The sequence below is a fragment of the Elephas maximus genome, chromosome 8 (assembly GCF_024166365.1).
Source record: "Elephas maximus indicus isolate mEleMax1 chromosome 8, mEleMax1 primary haplotype, whole genome shotgun sequence".
NCBI lineage: Eukaryota > Metazoa > Chordata > Mammalia > Proboscidea > Elephantidae > Elephas > Elephas maximus.
This window is the reverse complement of record NC_064826.1, coordinates 14467779-14490601: the sequence shown is the minus strand read 5'-3', so window position 1 is coordinate 14490601 and position 22823 is coordinate 14467779. Positions and strand designations below refer to the sequence as shown.

The 22823-nt window shown below is 42.6% G+C and overlaps 1 protein-coding gene across 4 annotated transcripts in view; it reads right to left on the bottom strand.

The window, feature by feature from the left end:
• Nucleotides 1–4440: 4440 nt before the first annotated feature.
• Nucleotides 4441–22823, bottom strand: part of CNOT4 (CCR4-NOT transcription complex subunit 4) — a 144727-nt gene continuing 126344 nt past the window's right edge. For 2 of the 4 annotated variants that reach the window (XM_049893363.1, XM_049893364.1), the window contains exons 11-12: nucleotides 6102–6314; nucleotides 4441–5423 (exon numbers count right to left, since the gene is read on the bottom strand). In XM_049893363.1, the coding sequence (XP_049749320.1) occupies nucleotides 5122–5423; nucleotides 6102–6314 (515 nt within the window). In that variant the 3' untranslated portion in view covers nucleotides 4441–5121. The remainder of the gene's footprint in view (nucleotides 5424–6101; nucleotides 6315–22823) is intronic. The other 2 variants (XM_049893365.1, XM_049893366.1) reach the window with 1 other exon arrangement.

The window sequence follows — 22823 nt, the reverse complement described above, 5'->3', positions numbered from 1 at the left end:
TGGTAATTCACTTGGCCTATCTGAGAAGACCCAACCTCAAGCTAGCTGGGGGAGAGTCAGGATCTCATCCAGCCTACACACAGAATCCTCAAAGGCTCAGAACCTGGCAGTACCAGGCACCTCTAGAGCCAGGGGTAAGAGGTGTGGGCTGGTACTTAAAAATTACTGAGAAAGCTGTTTAAGAAGTTGGCTTCCTAAATCCATGCCCCAACTCCATACCACAGGGCAACTGCTCGTTCCCTAAAGGGATTTCATCTCTGGAGAGTGAAGGGCTGAACCAGAGGGCTGCAGGAACTGTGCGCACACTAAATGCAGAGGCCCACCCAGCTCCCAAGGCCACAGTTGCTAGTGGTGCCTTCTGGGCCAACCACTGGTAGATGCTTCTTTATGGAATCTGACCAGTTCAGGAGCGAAGGCCAAAGGACACGGACAACAGGGCATCCCCACACAACCTCCCTCCCCCACCCCCAGATCTCCTGACCATGGAGTTCAAAGCTGACAAGTCCGACTGTTTTCAAAACTTCTAACCAGCTTCTTAGTCTATTAGGAGCCCTGGTGGCTCAACAGTTAAATGCTTGGCTGCTAACAGTTAAATGCTTGGCTGCTAACTAAAAGGCTGGCAGTTCGAACCCACCAGTGGCTCCATGGGAGAAAGACCTGGTGATCTGCTCTGGTAAAAATCACAGCCTAGGAAACCCCGTGGGGCAGTTCTCCTCTGTCACATGGGGCCACCAAGCGTTGAAATTGACGCCAGGGCACCTAACAAGGAGCAGATAACCAAGGATTACCAGGCAGCTGAGAAAAGCCTTTCATACAGAAGACAGAGACCTAAGCAAACAGATAAAATCAACTTGAACAAAAACAATTCAAGAAAAAAAAAACTACATATAAATATACAGCGCTATAAAAAGAAACAGCGAAGAATTTAAAAATAGTATCTTTGGGGAAAAAAAACTGCAAAAACGAAACTTAATAGAAGATTGCACAATAAAGTTGAGAGAAAACTTCCTAAAAAGGTCAAAAGGACAAAGATGGAAAGCTGGAGTTAAGCGGAAGAATCCAGAAGATTCGATGTTTGAATAATGGAATTCTTAGAAAAGGAGAACAGATAAAACAATGGAAGAAATTCATAAACAAAATAAGCCAAGACAATGTCCAGGAACTGAAGCCCAGGAGTCGCTCCCGCACAACGAATGAAAACAGATGGCCATGAAGCAACATCGCTGTGATGTTTCATCGTGAAATTTCCGAGCACAGAAGACTGAGATTCTACAAGCTTCCCGAAAGAGAAAAGATGGCATTAACTGTGAGGGTACAGTAAATGTTATTTTCAGGCACGCACATTACTCTAACCGGCATTCCTCGGGTGCCTTGTCTCAAGATGTTACTGGGGGATGTCCCTCCACCCGAATGAAAGAATTAAAACAAAATAAAACAGGCATAAGTGTACAGAAACATAGGAAAAAGAGGGCCCAAGAGAGGAGGGGTGAAGGGAAGTACTAGGAACACCAGCTGGGTATGAGATCTAAGGATATGGCCACAGTCCCACAGCCCAGACACAGCTGGCCGAGTCTCACTGCTATTGTGTCACCTAATAATGCTATGAGTTGGAACCGGCTCGACAGCAACGGCTTTGGTGTTTGCTTTTGGAATGACGCTCCAGGGTTGCTAAGTTGGAATCGACTGGACGGCACACAACAACGATGCTAAGGAACCCAAGTGGCACAGTGGTTAAGTGCTTGGCTGCTAAGTTGGTGGTTCAAACCCACCAGCGGCTCTGTGGGAGAAAGACCTGGCAATCTGCTCCCATAAAGATGATAACCCCGGAACCCCTACTGGGTAACTCTGTCCTACAGGGTTGCTACGAGTTGAAATCTACTTGATGGCAGCAAGTTTGGTTTTGGTTTAATGACACTTATTTTAGCTCCCTCCGCGCCGACTCGTGTGGTGCTTTGAAGGACTCCAGAGAACGGAGGAAAGCCCTGATGACTTGGACCCAGTGCACAGAGCCAAGCCTCCTTCAGACCTCATTTCTGCCTGATGCTCAGTTCTGGGCTCCCCCCACAGACCTGGTGGATGTCCATCCTGGTGAACCCCACCCCGGAGCCCACTCATGACCCCCCCACCCTCCCCAGAAGGGGCTTTGAGAAATGATCAGGGAAGCTAAAGCCCAGCTACGAATGGACCCTTCTCCTATAAGCCTTCATCAAATTCTGACCAAACTGCCCTTTCCTTCCACAGACAGTTCTGGTTTACTACCTAGCTTTTCAAATCTAGACACTTTGCTCAGGAATACACATAGGTGGCCAAGCTCTAAAGAAAAGAAAGATTAACACAGAAACCAAGATTATGATCCTTTGTGGGTATCAAGGAAGTATATAATTGGAGAAGGGCACCAAAGGGGCTTCTGGAATACTGCAGGTTCTATTTTTAACCTGGGTGGTAGGCACACAGCAGTTGTTTCTTTCTTCTTTAAACAGTGTATATCTACTTTTTGTAAAGCTTTCTGTATGATTCATTAAACACACACAATCGCAGCAGTCTCTCTAGGTAGAATGCCCCTCCTTTTACAGAAAAAGTGACATTTGTATTGTTATGCCTGTACCTCAGGACCAGCCCTTCCTCTCCCCCACCCAAAAGCCTGAGCACAATTCACCCCGAGTTTGATTTCTGTGCGTGGTGCGTCACCAAGGTTCTGGAGACCAAAGCAAACAGAGAGCCGAGAAAGCCTGCAGTTTACCGTCCTCTCTATTGCAGCAACACTTTGGTTAATTTTTAAAAAATTTACCATCCACCATTCAACGTCTATTTGTGGTAACATTGAGATGATCCTGCTTAAATTTCATAAAAACTTTTTTTTTCCTGCAGCAAGGTACAAAGGATGAGAAAAATCAAGCCTGAGGCATAGAATGTAAGATTTAGAAGATCTACTTAATTCTATTCATGGCTACAAAGATTCCCTTAACAGACGGGGCTGAATACATACCTACCAGCTGTAGCCTTTGACTTCTGAATGCGCTCCAAGGCAAGGTATGCAAACCACACCGGTTCCTTATGACTTGGGTAGGGGCAATAAATTTCTAGAGAGCCTGGGTGGTATGAATGGTTAATGTGTTCGGCTGCCAAGAGAAAGGTTGAGGGTTTCAGTCTTCCTAGAGGCCCTTCAAAAGAAAGGCCTGGTGATCTACTTTTGTGAAATCATCTACTGAAAACCCCTTGGACCACCAGTTCAACTCTGACACACATGGGGTTGCCATGAGTCAACTCCAAGACAAATTTTTTCTTTACCCTCTTTTGGCAGGTGGAGGGAACACTTGTCCATCAGCAGGCATTCTCTACAGTGGACGGGATAAAGGAATTGTAGGTGTGGACCGTCTGAATCAGGGTCTCCTGACCTCTTCCCGGCACGGCACTCACACATGGTGGCCCTACTTGTGCGGCATGTTGGCTGTTGCTCCTGCCAGGTCTCCCCAGGAACCAACATCTCCACACAATAACCCATCCACCCAGAACACATGAGGCTTCTCAGTTGGGAGGGCTGGGTTTGCAGATTTGACAGCAGGAGGAGGTATGTTACTGAAAACCACCGGGACTCTCGAGGACAAGAAGGGCTGATCTTCAAACATGGTGGTGACCGACAGTACAACGACACCATCTTTCTAATTTCTTTACCTAAGCCATCCTCCCTATCATTGTTGAAGAAGTCCCTCGGTGGTGCAAATGGTTAGGCAACTGGCTACTAACCAACAGGTTGGAGGTTCAAATCTACCCAGAGGTGCCTCGGAAGAAAGGCCTAGCAATCTACTTCCAAAAGATCACAGCCACTGAACACTCTGTGGGGCACAGTTCTACTCTGACAGGTGTGGGGCTGCCATGAGCTGGAATCCATAACTGGTATCACTGTTGAAGATGTAAAATCAAATGGAAACATCTTATGGCCACTCGCCAGGCTATGCTGCAAACCTGCACAAAGGTTAAAGCGCAATCAAATGGAAAAACAAAGACAAAAACAACCCAGGGGTTGTCATCAAGTTTTTCTGTTTTATTTAAGATTTTAGTTTTAATTCTGAAGAAAGAGGTACATTTCCTTGTTTTTAGTTTTAGCGTCAGGTTATAACCAGGTTTTTGTTTTCTTTTTTCCTGTCTTCTCAATACTGCACAAACGTCCAGAAACTACAGGGTTAAATAAAAGCTGCAGGCGAGGAGGTCAGAGATTTGTTCCTGGTGGTGACCGGGCCCCAGAGCAGGGCTCTCCAGAGCGCCCTCTCAGGTGAACTTAATGTCAAAGAAAAAAAGATTCTGACAGAGGAGAAAGACTGAAGAAATCACTTGTATTTCAGCTCTGATCTTAGGTATAGGTATTAAATCTGCGAATACTTTTTTCTTTAAAACATCTGAATTTGCTTCAAATCTAAAGCCAAAATTTTTTTCTCCTTAAAAAAAAAAAAAAAAAATCACTTCCCCCCTCCTTATAAACTCTTCAGCAACAGGCCAGTTACTACTACAGATCAATTTGTCTTTCCATCAACTTCCAATAAATTCTTTTGCTCAACAAGACAATCGAGTCCTCCCCATCAACTTGCCAAAAGAATTACAAATTAAATTAAAAACATTTTCCCTGCAATAGTGATAAGCTGAGTACAAGATGACACCAGGACCACGGCTTTCCCCCCATGCATTTAGCAATCTCAGTTAAATTAACCTGGTTCTCAACCTTCTGCAGTTGGTGATGCGTTTACTTGACCTTTCCTAGAGATTAATCGTCATTTCTGCGAAGCAGATTATGTCATTATTATGCGCGACAGACAAACAGTAATTTTCTAAGTATCGAGACTGCTTTTGATTTCTTTTTTTTTCCCCCCTCCTTAAAAAGGCATTTTAGGAAACATTCAACAGTGTCACTCAAATGCTGGATCAACAGAAACTTGGACAGGAATAATAAAAAAAAGAAGATGGTAATGACCCTGTGATTGCATTGCATCTGGGGGTAGGGAGAAAATAAACTGATCAGGAACTGGATTCTTCAGAACGTGAGAGATGAGAAGGGGGCTGTGGGTGGGCTGAGAGGGAGAAAACAGGGCGGGACAAATCCTGCATTTTCTAATGGTTCCTCCTCCTTCCCTAGTGGCGGTCCAGTGTTGAGCTCTGTAGTAGATCTGTGGGGGTTTTGCTGGGGGGTCTGAAGGCTGTCTGGAAGCCTGGGGGTGGGGAGTGGAAGCTGGAAGGATTTGAAGGAGGAGGGTAGGGATTCCAACTGGCTCTGTGCAGTGGGATCTGTGAGCTGAAGGGGGCGCTGTGGTGGGGCTGTGAGGGGGCAGCGCTGGGGCCGTCCATCTCTGTGAGGGCCTGGAGGGATTTGAGCCAGTGTGGAGGATTGTCATCTTGAAGAGAGTCTAAACTGTTTCCTGAAGTTGCTGGAATACCTGGGAGGAAAAAAGAAACAAGAGGAACAAGTGTGAGTTTAGGTAGGAAGAAGAGGAAGTTAGACTAACAATTTTTTTTTTTTTAAGGTGATTAGTTCATCCACAAAAAACACAGGAAAACGACGGTCTTAAACTTCTTACAAATAAGACCTTTTTCATCCTATACCCCTTTTATCCTCGACCACAATGACCGAGATTGACCTTCATGCCAACCCATGCCTTCCTCTTCCACCAGAGACCCAGGCCCTCAGAGGCAGAGCTGCAGATACCAATCCCAAGAATTGCACGGCACCATTTCCCAATCGGGCTTCCCTTCTCTAAGAAGGATACACACCAGTAGCCTTATAATAAAGAGCTTTATAAAAACAAAGTGGAGTATGATACTTTTAAGAAGGATACATCAGAGCCTGTTGTACTTTGAGGCCTATGTCATATACGCGTGCTGCCAGACGTGAACACCCACCTAGACCAAGAGAAGCAACCGAGGCACCAAAGGCCGCATGACACAGCTAGCAAGCAGAGTTAACCGAGACCACACGACCCCAGAGAACGGAACGAGCCGCCCCACGCTTGTGGCTTTGTGAAAAGAAGCACGTTGAAGAGACATCTCTTTTTTCTCCAAGCTGTGCTAAGAACCAATGGCAGGAGTCAGTGGAGCTGAAGGAGTGAGAGAGTTACCTGTGATGATGGCTGGGTCTGTCCAGCTGCCAGGGCTGTCCCAACTCAGGCTGTCGGTGGTGGCAGTGTTGGACGTTGGTACACTGTGGTTGGCGTTGGAGGGGGAGGAAGAATTGGGCAGTCCACCAAAGTTGATGTTAATGTTGGGTAGAAGTGCCCTTAGCCCGTCCTGCCATTCCTTCATATTTAAACTCTCTACAGAACTGCTGTTGTCTGGGAGATTTACCAACAAAAAAATGAAAGATAAAAAAAAAAAAAAATAAAAAGCTGACGTTAGAAACATATGTTGTTCTTTAGTGGGTAAGCGGGAGGTTTATTCTTTCTTTATTGAGCATTTAAAATGGGTTGTCCTAGCAAGATAAACTTGGTTAGGATTTTTTTGCTTGTGAGCGCAGAGCCCCTAAATAAATGAGGAGGAGCTTGCTCCAAGATGAGGGAAGGGAGCGTCTTGTCCTTCTCGCCTCTTCACCAATATGCCTTCGTAAATCAATCGTCCAGTTTAAAGACTCAATGCTCCAGAGCACAACTTACTGCCAGCTACGTTGTGAAGTCTCAATTAATGGGGACTTTAGCTGGCAGAGCTGATTTATGCCATGAAAAGAGCAAGCCTGCAAAGTTCAAACTGGGAGCTTATTTCTGAGCCCTTTCCATGGAAGAAAAGTCATTTTATGAAGAATAAACGTAAGTCAATAGAAAAAGAAAAAGAAGTTCTTCCTGATTATAAACTGGTGACCATTTCAGAGGAGAGCAGCAGTGATGAACGGGCTTTTGAATCTGGAAAGGATATCTTCCCTTCAGTCACAAAAGCCAAGGAGGCAGAGGCTAAGAGACCTTCTAGATGGAACAACTGCCAACAGGTGGCTCACTCTACTCCAACAGTCCACGATCACTCAAACACAAGTCCTGGGGTCCTGCAGGTCTCGTCTGTTTCTGAATAGCGTCAAGCATGGTGAGACACTATCGATGTAAAAAAAGGCTTTTCATAAATTGTGACTAAACCAACTTGATCGAGAATCCACACAGTACAACTAATTGGTCAAAAAAAAAAAAGGTAATAGCTACTTAGAATCACTGTTTTACTGAAAACAGGAATACAGGTCAAACTTCTAACTGGGCTTTTTGAAAAAAGCTGAGAAAATTATATGTGGTTCTCCTACAGAGCTGATTAGTAATCGACAGTGATGATGATAACATTCTCTTGAACAGTCTGTGCCATTTGGTGCATTTGGGATTTCCGTTGAATAATTTTGCTTTGCACCCATCACTGACCTCTGCCACATTCTGTAGTGTTTCAGCAAGTGAAGCACTTAACCCTACTGACAAAAAAGCTACAACCGAGTCTAACGAAGGTCATTTCTTAGTAAAATGAGGGAAAGGTACTCTGCGATACACAGCAGTCCACAGAAGGGAGAAGAATTAAACTGTTCAAACTTCCCTCGGTTTCCCGTCAGTGGAGCGGACGAGCCCTCCCCGCCTCACGTTGGCACGGTGTTTACAGTCTGCCAGGCACGCAGGCAGGCGGTCCTCACTCGCACCCACCCCGAGGCGGGCAGAGCAGGAGGAATAATCTGTATTTCACAGGTAAGGCAGTGGGCTCAAGAAATATCAGGTCATTTGCCCAAGGTCAGTATAGTGAACACTTGAACCCAGGTCCTACCTGAGGGTTTTGGTTTTTAAATATTATACTCTCTCGATTTACTCTGTGCAGGCTATTCATTGGTTTCTTAATGGGTCAAATATTTAAGGGAAAACCAATGGGCCTTTGAGACTCATGACTAAAAAGAAGGCAGGAAAGCACGTGACGGTACCCCAGCATGACCACGGATGTGACGCGCAGGAGACGGCAGCGCTTTGGCTGAGGGAACAAACTGGACTTTGCAGCCAGGGGAAATGCAACACAATTGCCAGCATCTCCCCCAGGCTCCGGACCTGTATGAGGCAGTGACGAGATCACGCTGGTAAGAAAGTCCGAGGATACCCTGGGTTATGGTAAGGTTTGGTGTCTATAGCACATTCTAACTTTTAAAGTAGTCAATCTGGCAAACTGAATAACTTCTGATGGTTTTCAATCAGCCAGAAACTGAACAGGGAAAACTTCCCAGGAGGGAAATAAAATCTCCCTGGAATAAAAAGATGACATGTAACTCCATGGCAAGATGTTCTGAACGGCGATGGGGCATCTCCTGCAACATGAACACTCTGGAACTAGGCGGCCAAGGTCAATCAAGTCTATGCAGATGGCCTGAGCCTCCTTCTTCCATGGAAGACAGGGAAAAAGAAAATCCCCTGTAACTCCCACAGACTGGTTTTCTCCTTACTTTTACTTCACATTTAGTAAAAACTAGCATCAAGGAACCCTTAATTTTGCATTAACAGAATAATATTTGCATTCTCGTAAGATTTGAAAATTAGTATTCTAATAAGGTGGAAGCACATTTGTCGCTCTGAGTGTAGCCTAATGAAATCAAGAGAGAGCCAATGTCAGCCAAAGAAATTCACATATGGCACGTGATACAGAAATAGTGAGAAACTGAGATTCTGCCAGGGTCAATGTGACTGTATCTTGGGAAATAAAATAACTGGTTTATATCTCTTATAATCCTGCACCAACAACAATGAAGTCCTGTGCCTAGGCACCTATGGAGCCTGACAGCATGGCTGACTGGTTTACAGTTTACAGGGAAGCTGCAGGTGTCACAGGGAGGTGGTCAGACATCTTTAGCCCCGGGAATGGGACAGCTATTCCAAGTAGCTTAGAAGAGAGAAAAACCCTTTCTTCACTGTATTCTCCACTAATGCTATGCCAAGTGTTGACATGAAGCAAGGGTGAGACAAAGGTAATTAGCTCATCCCAACCCCATGAACATAGCTCATCTCAGTCCAGCCACACCTGAAATCACTCCTTGGCCTTTGCCCACTGCATCTGACCCCAATTTGTTCTGGCTCCAAGGGCTTCTGGTAATTCCATTTCTTGAAATACACACAGTGGGGTTTCTCATTTGTGGCACTATTGACATTTTGGACTGAACAATTCTTTGTTGTGGCAAACAAAAATGACCCCAGACGTTGCCAGATGCCTCCTGAGGGGCAAAATTGTCCCTAGTTGAGAATCCCTGACACAAAGGAAGCCCATTCCCTTGTTTCTAGGTTCTCAATAATCCCACTTGAATATACATTTCCCTTTCAAACAGTACCAGGACTCTGACTGCTGGTCTCAGCCTGGTGCAGCTTCATTGTCCTTTATTTATAAAGGATTTCACACTGGGCTGCAATTCAGTATGTACAATTCATTATGTACAAGTCAACAGGTCTAATGGAGAAAACACTGGGCTAAAAACTGCAGGTGGATGTATAAGGCACCTCCACAGCTGGTTATTATTAGCCTTGGGCACGTACCATCCGTAGGCTTTTACTATCCCAGAAACCTCCTTCACGAGTAGGAGTAACATCTGCCTTACTATCATAAAAATAAAATGAAATAAGAAGGGAAAACAGTTTGAAGCCCATTTACCACTGGATAAATGCCAAACAATATGTGTCTCCTTCAGTGGTCAACACTGACTAGATATGAAACTTTCCAAAAAGCCAGGGCAGGGAACTCCTTGCTTGCCAGGATCCGGCCCTTGGCACAACAGTTTCCTTTCAGGAACTTAGGGAAAACATCAAACATTCTCACAAGGTACTGTGTAACTTATCTAACTAATATGTCTTCTTGTCACCAAAATATCGCAAAGACAAATAAGATATGGAAAGTACTTTAAAATTTCCACAAGAGTGAAAAAGCCAAGCAAATATAATAAAAATCAAGTTACTGAACATGTTTTGTATTAAGACATGATGCTAAATTTTGAAAAAACAGTTTAGTAGTAGCATAATAGACTAGGGAAGGACTGTGTATTTTTAAAGGCTTGCTAATATGTTTAAATACTCTATGATGTTAAAAAAATATTAATTACTGGTTAAGAGCTATGGCTGCTAACTAAAACGTCGGTAGTTCAAATCCACCAGGTGCTGCTTGGAAACCAAACGGGGCAGTTCTACTCTGCCCTATAAGGTCAATATGAGTCAGAATCAACTCGATGGCAACAGGCTTGGATTTGGATTTTTGACATAAATACATACAACAAAACACTATTTTCAGTTCTAAACAATCTGAGGGCAGAAGAGCGGTCAAGTTATGGGGTATGGTTTTATTTTTCAGTGTAGGAATCAAAGGCATGTAATTTAAAGAACTTAAAGACGCCATACACCACACTCTCACGTTCCGTCGTGTAAGAAGTATCAGCAGCCTTTCAGTTTACCTGACCCAGGACACATTTTATTCAAGGAGAAATTACGGCTAAAATCCTGCCAGCCTGCTGGTAGCCTAGCCCCCCAGTCCGTATCAAAAGTCGAGCATCACACACAAAGCAAGTTGGCAAACCTAAGTTTTAGCAACAACAACAGAAAGTAGCATAAAATGCATGTGTTCAGGCTGCCAAGATACAAATCAAAGCGGCTGAGAGCCCAGTGTGCAGGGAGCACAAAAGCACTCAGGCCAGGTCCTGTTCTCAAGGAGCTTACGGTCTAGATGGTGAGGTAACATACACATAAGTTCAACAATTATAACCTAGAAGAGCACAGAAGGAACGTTGCAGGGTTGTACATGGTTAACGAATGCTACAAACGTTCCATGAAGACAGGCCTGCAAGGTGCACGTGTGGGCACATGGTGGGGGCAAGGAGCTGTGGGGACTAGTCGATATCACACGGGCCCCCGGACCTGAAAAACTCACAACCGGTGGAAACTATCTGTGGTATTGCTACCTAACACTGGACTAAGTTCAACTCCTTACTGCGAAATACAGAGGAAGGCACGTTTTATATGCAGTGACTATACTACAAGACCAAATTTAGCTGTGTTCCGACCTCAGCCCTCTCAGAAAGGGTGACTGGCTGAGGCAGGGGCACAGTGAACCTGGTGATGGCCAAAGCCGGCTTCTTCCCCCTCCGTTCCCCTGATTAACTGCAATACGCTACTTGTTATGAAATGCAAAGCTACAGATGGTAAAATGTGGGCAAACCTGCTCCTTATGGCAAGTCGTCACTGGAGACAAGCCAGTGGGTTACTCTGGTTTGTGTAAAATCTTCACCTGAAAGAATGGTTTTCAAACTGGTTTCACAGACTGCAAACCATCCCTGGAGCCACTTGGGGGTGGGGAGGGGAGCAGAGGGGGCAAAAACAAACCATCTACTAGGGTACCATGTAGGATTTCACTTGAAAAGCCAGCTCTGCTGCTAGAGGAGTGAATCTAGAACACCTAGGTATGATGACGCACGGTAAGAGAAAACACAGTGAAGGGCCACCTGCAAACCGAGGGCCATCCCGTCTACCGGTTTCCTCCATACGCCTTTGCACTGGGCCAGGATTTCTGTCTCCTCTTGGGACTCTTGCCTGGACTTCTGCTTTGGTGTTCCCCCCTCAAGGTCTTTTAATCAAACTAAAAATACACACACACACACACACACACACACAAAACCCAGGGCCAAAGAGTCAATTCTGACTCATGGCGACCCTACAGGACAAGAGTAGAACTGCCCCATAGGGTTTCTGCCAACATTTTGGTTAGCGGCTGAACTCTGAAACACCAGGGCTTCGTAAATTCACAGGTCTTGTTAATTAAACTAGCTCAATGCAACGAAATCCACAGATGCACCAATTTCTCTAGCTTTCGTGTTTGGGCAGGGACAGCTGGCTCACTCCTTCAGCCCTGATCCTTAAGTCTCTCCATTCCTGACTGCAGTACCTGGGGCCAGAGAGCTCAGGCCTCGGTGCTATCTGAAAGTGGTCAGACACACCTCAGCCAGGGAGCAGTTGCTGCAAGTCCCAGTCACACAAATATTCCTGAGAGTTTATTCTTTCTTTGGTATTTAACCCTTAGCTAATGGTTACTCCCAACAGCCTCAGTCTGGAACCAGATCTTGTTTTTCTAAAAAGCTTCCATCATCTCTTTCTTCACTGTTGTCCTTGAAAGCTCAAGGTCAGAGGCTCCAGTGGTTAGGTTACCAAGTTAAATCTTTCCTGGTACAAGTGGTTGGACATTAGTTCCCGTTATGGTTACTCCGATGCCAGACAGGGACAGTTTCAAATTCTCAGCATTTTTAGAAGGATACAGGGTTCAGCCTGTCTCAGCTATTGCACCCTTCTCTATACTCCCACCACCTGCCCTGTCAGACACTACTCCCTATCAGTTTTGGGACAGAGTCTAACTCCATCACTATGATTTCAAAAAAGCCCAAACTTCCTCAAACCTCAACGACCTATCTCTGATCAACCCAAACATCAATGAATTATCCTTGTTTTATATGTTAAACCAAGCTTTAAAAAACACAAAATTTCTCATACTGGAGCTTAAAAGAAAGCCATTTCTGTGTGCTGTATTTTAGGGCAGTCATAAAAGTCACTTCAGTGTATTAAGAAGAATATGCAGGGAAAATGACTTTTTTATGAATGAGCGCTTTTGGACGGTTTATAAAAACTGTTATTCTACTTAAACAAATAGAGTTTACACTCAAATTTCTAGGATTATGTTTATTATAAAGCAACACAGACCAGTACAGCAAAGCAGGTTTACTGGGCACACGACAAAATCTGAAGGTTTAATAGATGAAATGAAAAAATTTAAGAGCTCAAATGAAAGTGCTCTGAGCAGAACAGAAGAACCTGTACAAAGTGATAGCAAAAACAATCAAAATTTATTCTTAATAGCAGAAGGAAGTAAAACGAGATAAACAGAAAAATCGGTGAGGATCAGCTCAACAGGATTTCTGCTTTCTGGGCCGTCTTTGCTTCCGGCCAGTCTCCCTGTCTGGGATATTTTCCTGATCTCTTCCACCAGTTGTTGCTCAATCTTCCAAAGGTCTGAATCTTTCCTCTCCCACCCAGATCATTCTAGATGACGTGGCGCTGTTGGCCTGACCCACACGAATCTGGCATCGAGCTGTGTGCTGGTTTTCAACATCTAATGTACTTAGTGGGTTTACTGTACTTAGTTACTGGAATGTCCCTGGGTGGCGCAAATCATTAAGCGTTCAGCCGCTAACTGAAAGGTTGGCAGTTAGAGTCCATCCAGATGTGGCTTGGAAGAAAGGCCTGGCAATCTACTTCTGAAAGATCAGTCATTGAAAACCCTACGGCGCACAGTTCTGCTCATACATGTGGGGTTGGCGTGAGTCAGGATCAACATGATGGCAACTGGTTTGGTTTTCTGGTTTGTTTGAGTAACTGTTTGCCCTCACAGGATGCTACCTTACCTCACACAGCTACTGAAAGGTCCACAAGGGGATATCTGATACATTTAGGTGATTCAAAATACCTGCTGACCCAAAGGTCCAACCTGAGAAGAGCTGAAAAGTCACTCTACCCAACAAGGTCTGTTTCATTCATATCTTTATAATGCCATATACAAATGGTTCTCTCCAAAAACACACGTCTTTTTTTTCAGCAGAGAAGTTAAGTTTTGGGGTCCAAAAGATTTCTTTGCATATAAACTGAGGGAAACATACCATAGATTACATGTTTTCAACAGTGTCTCAGATGCCGAAACACAGGCAAATGTAATTTTTAAAGTTCAAAGCATCAAAATTGTTTAAAAAAGAAATGCTTTTTAAAAACACATTAACATACTGAGTGGACAGGATCAGTCCGTAAGGTACGTTCTGCCCATTTTTCTACTGGAAACACTGTTCATTCACTCCCAACGCACTTTAGGTACTCCATTACCTAGTGAACAATCCAAGGAGGTGAGCAGTAGCTTCACTGTACAGATGAGGAGGCTGAGTAGACGCTGGTGCTTTAAAAGATTTGCCCATGGTTACACAGTTAATAAGCTCCGAGTCAGTAATCAAACCCAGCCTGACTCCGAAGTGTTTGTTCTTGCCACCGAGCACATACCCAAGTAGCCCTGGTCCTGCCAGGACTCACGGGCTAACAGGACGGGAGGGCAGGCATGTCTACAGGATGACAATACGTGATAATAAATGCTACCTGGTATGAGCAAAGTCCTGTGGGGCACAAAGAAGGCGGCGAGTTACTGCCGTTCTACACGGACGGCACGTAGGGAATTACTAGAGGACGTGGAGTGGATGTGAAAGAGGGAAAGAACATTCCACGCAGAACAGTGGGTGGCAGAGGCCGGGAATCACAGGAGAAGATAGGAACATTTCAAAATATAATTAGATGTGCTTTGCACAACGTCCACTTCTCCCTATTTGAAGGTTCCTATGTTTTTTATGAGGTCTAGCAATCTGTTTCAGGGGAGAATCAGATCATCTAAGGAGAACCAGGGAAACACCGAGGTGACTGACTGCTTTATGAAGGATTAGACAGCAGTGGCCACTGGAAGCAGAATTTAAGAAAGGGGGGGAAAAAGCAAGGAAAAATACTTACGAAAAGATAAATATATGTAAAGCTATATATATATATATATATAGAATGAGTAAAACGTAAACTTAAAATTTAATGTAAAAGGATAAATACATTCCTAGAAGCATCACAGACTGGATCAGATGGAACCTGAATGAGAATGTACAAGCAACAGAGCTAAAAGAATGCCAAGGGCAAAAAAATCCAATATGAGAATTCTGCAAATTCTGGCATTAGAAGCTCGGAGGAAAGCATTCAGGTGAGGACAAGACTGAGCGCTACGAACACAGCGCTGTGAGGCTGCACAAAGAGAATCGAGGGAGCTTACAATCCAGAAGGGAATCTCCATATCACCAGGATACAGTTTCTTCAAAACAAACGTTACGGCAGCAGGGACATGGAGGGTGTCGGCCACCCTAACATCTCTGAGGATTTATTCTGCTAGAAGAAAATACATCTGAGAGGATTTTCCTCGCTGGACATCTCTCTTTCCCAAGGCAAAGAAAACAAGGAGGGAAATTTTTATCCTGGACTTCATCCTGACCGAAAAAGAATGGGGTAAAAATAACCGAAACCTCAGGTATAAGTGACAGGACTTAGAGAAGCCGGGCGTGGGAACAGCGGGGCCGGGTTCTGGGCCTCCTGGCTTATTTCTGCAACGCCCACAGTGCGCTGCAATTGCTTGTTTCCACGCTAGTTTTCTAGCAGTGAGCATCTCCAAGGGAAAGGGCCTTGATTTCACTGTCTGTGTAGCTGGGGAGCAGTATCTGAACCTTAGCAGGTACTTAAGGCCCTAAAAATCTGCTTCCAGATTTTTAAAGAAAACAGCTTTCAGGAAAAAAAAAAAAAAAAGCTCAGAAAAAGGATGGTGGCGTGGCCCCATGGTTATAAGGGGAAGTGATTCTCAGGCCACAGAAGATGATTAAAACATGACATTCTGACTATGCAATAATAAATCATTCTAAGAAGAAAAAGGAAATGAAGAGAAATCTAAAGAAATCAGTTACTGCCCAGGGAAAATCTGATAAGATGAGCTCTGAAAAAAAAGTTTAGAAATGATGGATGGAAATATACCACCTACCTGAATATAAGAGAACCATAATCTTTGAGGATTAAAATCAGAAGTCCATAGTGATCTGAGGCTTGGGAGAAATGCTGAAGGCGAGAAAAGTCTATGTTTGGAATAAGGAGAACAAAATAAGGACAGGCCACTGCTCAGCCTGCTGTCAGAATGGTAACTAGGGAGAGAGAAGACAGAGCTATGGAGTTCCATCTTCATTTTGCTTCCATCCATCTTCTTTATAGAAGAGCACGTTCTTCAAATCAGAAAGGACTAAGCAATGTAGAGAAGGGAACCGGAAGTCAAGAGACAAGCAAGGATAATGAAAGAGCACCCACTCACTTGACATGAGTGCAAATCTCTAGATGCAAGATGAATCAGACACTGGGGTATCAGCCCTCACAGATGTGACCCCAAAATCATTGCTAAGAAGAGTCAGAAAAGGAGGAAATAGTAGACTGTAGAGGCTAAGTGCTTAGAATTATATATATATTCTAATATATTATAAATCATAGTTCTTGAGAAAATCCTGAAACAGACTGGGGGTTTGATGATTTCTTTAGAAACTAATATAAGTTTCTCAGCCAGTGCTCTATTGGCTTGGGTTTGGGGCATTTTTCATGGGAAATAATAGGTACTGTTTTGGCTAGGACCTCAGCTCCCTTCATATGCACAATATATGAGAAGTCAAACTTTGTTAATATTGGAACTGAACAAGCAGTCATGGAGGCTGCTTCTAATGGTGATTGTTTTCCATAGGAAATATCCCTCTATCTCCCATGCCCGCTTCCTCCTCCTTTTCTGCTGCCTGCCCAAACTCATACTTCCTGGCTAGTTCCACCTCCTCCCCCTAACTCGTAATCCCATACAGAATAGCGTGATCAATGGGAGTCAAACGGCATTCATAAAGAGCCAATCACATCAAAGTAATTCATTATTTGGATAGGCTTCTTAGGATGTCAGAATATAACTTGAATTCAGCAGTTTCTGCTAAGTTCTCTGATGGTGCCCTTTTGGAATATGATGGTAAAGTATAGTGTGGATAACAGCAGTTTTGAGATGAATTTACACAGAACTTAAGATACTGAGTCAATGAGGTCTCTGTGATAGAGCTTGGCTTATCTTTAACCCCATGCTTTTTGTTATACTTAACAAAAACCACAAGGTTAATGTAAATATGCAACAGAAAGCCAATTCTACAGATGGCAGAATCAATAATGAAAAATATAAGTATCCTTAAATTAAGATTCTTAAATTCTTTATATGCTAAAGCTACTAATAACAACTGTCTAATTTTTAACCACATTAGTGCTTTCATAAAACAGACTTGTCAGATGGTGATATAAGAACAAAATACACTCTATATACCAAATCCAAATGCATAAAATTTGACATTCAGGTTTTTAAAAATGTATTAGGCAAGTTCCAGAGAGATCTAGCTAACCAGTACTGTGTATGGAAAAGGTCTAGTGGTTTTACATAACAGGCTTATATCTGAAAGGACAACTGAGTAATTAAACTTCTAAAAAGGTAATACTAAGGCCATGTAAATGGATACGCAATGTCTAAATTATCAACTGTATGGCCTTGGGCAATAAGTGACAATCACTCTGAGCCTCAGTATATTCATTTATAAAATGGAGATAATACCTACCCCATGAGATACTTTTATAAAAGCACTCTGTAAACTGTAAAGGAATATACAAATATTAGTAATAATAATTTTAATGAAAAAAATAGATCTATTATTGTCTACATTTATCTGAAATCTGAATTATTATATTCAAGTGTGAGCTTCATATTTTAAGAACGCAGTTGTCAAATCAAAATATGTGTAGAGAACTAAAGTTGTTGTGTGTGTTGTCAAGTAGATTCTGACTCATAACGATCCTATAGAACAGAGCAGAACTGCCCCATTGAGTTTCCAGGGCTGAAATCTTTATGGAAGCAAATTGCCAGGTCTTTTCTCCCACAGAGCGGCTGGTGAGCTCTAACTGCTGACCTTTCAGTTAGCAGCCGATACCCTAACCACTGTGCCATCACAGCTCCCTCTTGACTATAAAGAGAAGTGGAAACTGTGTTAAGTGTAGGGTGGCTGAAAGAATGAGGATGTCTGAGCCACATCTAGAAGTTACTAAACAAATGGTAACTGCTTTCACATATTTGACGAACTGTACTCAAGTACAAATGAGGAAAAGACAAGAAGATTTTGGTTTAACCAAGAGAAAAAAAAATTTTTTTTTTTAACAATTACAAGTTGCCCAAAAGAATTCCCATCTAGAAAAGTATCCCAAAACAACTCAGCAGCACACACAAGAAGTTCTGAAAAAGCAGGTATTCTATAGAAACTTTCTACATTATGTATGTGAATATGTGGGGGTGGGGGGGAGGATGTGAGGGAATCTATTGAGATTTTTATAAATAGATCTGTGAGTATTACAAACAAGGAATGGGATGGTAAGAAAAAGCGTTATTAGGTGGAAAAAAAAAGAGGGAGGGACTTGGGAAAATAAGGAAAAGTCAAGAGCTCAGACGTAAAGACAACAGAAGAAACGCAATGACTGGGAGTGGAACCTCAACAGTGAATGCCATGACAGGCTCCAGGGGTGCGTTATAACCCACGTGCAATGAATCTGGTTAAATGCCTGCAGAAGTCCAGATGTAACACAAAAGAGATCCAGGCTTTGCAGGCCTCCAGAAGCAATTAGACACTTAACATCACTCTCTTTGCCATCAATTTTCATTCAGCAAACATTTATTGCATGTCTACTCTGTACCATTTTTCTCTGGAGCTTGATGCTATTACTTTCTCCTAAAAGCCATGCCATTTGGCTTGTTTTTGTATTTTTTGGGGGGGTTCACTGGAGGTTGGCCATTCCAAATAAAGTCAATGATAGCTTTTGACTGTTGAGTGCCAGTAAAATATGTTTGTGGGGGAAGGGGTTTCTCTTCATGCTTGCATTTAAACCAAAGTATTTTGTTGCTTCAGCAGAAAATTCCCTTAGAGTTACATGTCTATTGAAATTTCTAAGTCTCCTGGTGTTCATAAGTTTTCCAAATTAAAAGCTTTCCAAATTTTCAGAGTTATTTAGATACCAAATCTGACTTCTTTATTATGTCTGATTACACAGCCCGCTTTCATTTCAATAGTGAAGGTGAGCCAGTCTCATCTTTTTGGGGGGGTAAAATGGCTCCTATTAGCATGGGATTACTTAAGGATTTAAATCAAAGCTATATAAATCCCAAATCAGAAGACCAAAATTGCACATTTTTCCAGAAATAAAAATTTTAATTGACAAATTCTTCATAACTCAGTTATGAGCTTCATTTTCAGAAAGTTGTCTTTCTAAGCATTAAAACCATGATTAACTTTCTTTAATTTCAGAGAAATTATCTATTTCAGAAAATGAAGTCACTTCCTCATTACTTTATACTAAAACCAAGTGAAACTGATACGCGTACAGCCACAGCAATGAATATTTTCAATCCAAGAGACCAAGCACACAGCTTTGAGAGTTCTTTTTCACTGATCTAGTAACCCAAACCAAGGGATATTTGTTACGGTTTGGAGGTTATTTTCTAAATAAATATCTGCTTTCTGAAATAAGCGTGTATATTTTAAAATTTAACTATTTTAGCGATGTGAAATGTGATTATTTTGCTTTTTTAAAAAATTTATTCACATACTAGAGAAAATAAAAAAATTTTACTCCAATTTTTAAGTTGAGATCTGGATTGAGAAAGCTTTAGCCCCTTCCAGACCTACACTCCGTGGAGGACAGCATTTAGCAAGACAAAAGACTCTGATGCAAGGAGGGAGGAAGGAGGAGAGGCAGGGATAGAGGGAAGGAGGGTAGGCACATGAAAAAAAAAAAAATCGTTTCCGACTCATAGCGACCCTATGCAACACCCCATAGGGTTTCCGAGGAGCGCCTGGCGGACTTGAACTGCTGACCATTTGGTTAGCAGCCATAGCACTTAGCCGCTATGCCACCAGGGTTTATAGCATTTACCAAGACAAAAGACTCTGATGAAAGGAGGGAGGAAGGAAGAGAGGCAGGAAGGAAGGGAAGGAGGGTAGGCGCATGAACATATTCTCAAATATAAATTAGAAACTGCAATTCTTATTTCATGATATCCTCATGCTTTATACTGAATTAAAACTAATGCTTCAGTTAAAAAAAATTAATCCTATTAAAATCACACTTATCTATAAAGCTTTGAATTTTAGGCACATTGTTTAGACGTATTCAGTGATTTTTAAAAGAACAAGAATCACCTCAGAAGTCTGGTGAAGTGAAATGTGTCAAAGTCTAACAATGTCAAAAATCTTTTATCAACTCCACACTTCACAGCACATGGGCCGCTCCTCAATCTACTCCAAAATCGACTGTGCTTTGTTTAAACTTGTTGTTCTGATTAAAAAAAAAAAAAAGAATATGCTCACTAAAACTCCAAAGCCAGCCTAGAAATAAGCTGAAAGGCTAGGAGGGTGGTTACTGGGGAAACAAAGGGATTGGGGACCCTGATAATTGAGTTGAGAGGCTTCGAGGAAACACTCAGAGGCTGATGGGGAGACAGTGTTCTCCTTTAAAAAAGGACAACTGAGGCCTGTCGGGGACCTGGCAGGAGAATCACACAGATTGCAGCTGTGACCTCCCCTCTAACTATGGTAAGTTCTGTTGAGAGAAAAATGATTTCTTCTTTGTCCAAACACTGGGCAGAGATGAGCACAGCTATCAGAATGAGAAGACTCACGGTGGTCAAGAATTACAACCCGAAAGCCTGTTATAAAACAAACGTTGCAGGACTGCGTGTATTTATTTGGAGATGACGTAAGATCCTAGCTTATTTTAGTAATATGCCTCGATTACAAAGTCATCTACGGTCTAAAGCACAGGTGAGGTCCTGGGAGTTGACACTCAGCAGCACCGAGCAGACTAAAACTCGGGGTGTGTTACCCCTGCCCGGGACCGGGGGAGACTACGGCTCGGTTACGGGGAACGTTAACAATTCAAAAGTAAAAAGATACATTAAAAAAAAAAAAGATACATACCTGGGAGCAAATCTTACTCTAAATGGGGGTAGGGAGGGGTGGATATATCAGCAAAACATAAGCATAAATGTTAATAAAAACTTCTGTTTTTTAACAGAGAAAACATAAGTAAACCATGGTATGCAATCCAAGACTCAGCTTAAAGGCAATGAGAACCCTTCCTACTTGGCTGATAAACTAACAACCCAGCGCCTCCTTTGCCTTTAGTTGGGTACTCAAATTATAGATGTGATAAAGGAAAACTTACAGCACCTCACAGATGTCAGGCTTCTTGCAGACACTAACATATAAAACACATCACAGTTGGACTCCAGATTACTGCGCTCTGCTCTGGGGACGCATTATTTCAGTATGCAAGACTAATAACAGCGGAAATGCTAGCACAGTCCTTGGGACAAGATCTCACCACAGGAGAATACAGTGCTAGGCTACAAAGGTTGATCGCAGTCAGCTTTCTAGCATTTCTTCTTGGAGATGGTGATGATACTACTGTCTTTAAATCCTGTGGAACTTTCCCTCTGCTTCATTATGCCGAAAACAACAATTTCCTTGGCTGAAAAAATCAGATGTGCTATCATTTTACAGGGCAGCTCTTCGAAGATGAATCTGAGGTCACACCTTTCGTATGGGTGCCATTTTTTTCTTTTTTGTTTTGTAATAGAGATACCACTGGTCTAGTGGTTGTGCATGTTGGTCCTTAAATGTTCTTTCGCACTGCAGAAAATCCTGGGTAGTTCTGGAAGTTGAATTCCACCTGTTTTACTCCTCGTTTTCAGACCTGGGTAATTATGTAATTTTTAAGTCTGCATTAAGAGTACCTGCAAGGTTACACCCACGGTATTTCAAGATTCCTGGGCCGCATTTAACACAGGCTGATGTGACAACTTACAGGACCTGTGGGAAGGGCTGCCAGTAGACAGACACTTTGAAAGCCTTCAACTCATTATTCGCGCTGATACTCAGTTTAAAAACCCTTGACTTGAGAGAATTACTATCACATTTGAACGGAAAGACACAACAACGTTTAGGGAAGAGATGTATCCTGAATCCTGAAGTTTCTTCCCCACTGGGTAACATACATGAAAGCAAAGTCAGACGTGAGGGCTAAAGGAACTTCACTTCGCTGTCAGAACGTGACTGTGGATCAATCACAATCCTGAGTCCTGCTTACTATTATCACTATTACTGTTATTTTGTCTCTAAAAGGCAGACTGTTAAAGGCTGTATTACAGCTGTCATTACTCTTAACTTTCAAGACTCTAAGACAAATCTTTCTTTATTATCCTTTTGTAAGGTTTTCCCAAAGAGTGTGACATGGGATGTCTATGCTTAGTAGTGGGAGTGGCATTTGGTGAGAAAAAAGTTACAAACATATTCGTTCGGATGAACACATGACTGGGGCGAGGTAGGCACCAGTATTGTAGCCTCGCTGCATATAAGTACGGTCTTTGTTTCCTTAAAAATAAATAAAGACTTTAGAGAGAGACTGTATATATAGACAGTATTAATATATGAATTAGAAAAAAGCAGGAATTAGTGAGATGGCTTGAGACTTTTTCCTGTTGAGTTCACTAAGGGGACGATTTAACTGATGACATATAAACGCACACATGTACACACACACACATTCAACTTCATACCCGCACAGAGAGTGAGGCTTACAAATTAACTTTTGCTGAGCAAATTCTTTCTAACATAATCCTAGTTAAGTGTTATGAAGACAGTACTATTCCTACCCTTACAAAACCAGTCAAGACGGTTGCCTCCATTTTTACCTATTCTGGAAAGCAAGTATCCTGGGTCCCCCCACTGCAATGGTTAAACTAGGTCCTGTCGTAACGCACTTTTTATCATCTGAGTGCACAGTAACAACGGTTCCCACGACTGCCTGTGACAACGCATACTATCTGCATTAGCCTCCCGAGACATTATGAAATTCTCAAAATAGAGAAAAATGAAAATTTGCCACAGAGCACTTCGTTCCCTATGTAGGAGTTCAGACACCAAACACGGTTATAAACCGTACAAAAGACTGGGAACTATTAATGTAGTATGCAATTATCTGCAATCTTATTGAATTAACCAGACAAATTAGAGCTCACTTTTTTTTTTTTTTTGGAGGTAAAATAGGTGTATAAAAATTGCTTGACCTGAAGCTTGCACTGAAATACAGAATGTTCTGAGGTTTACCATTTGCTTTCAG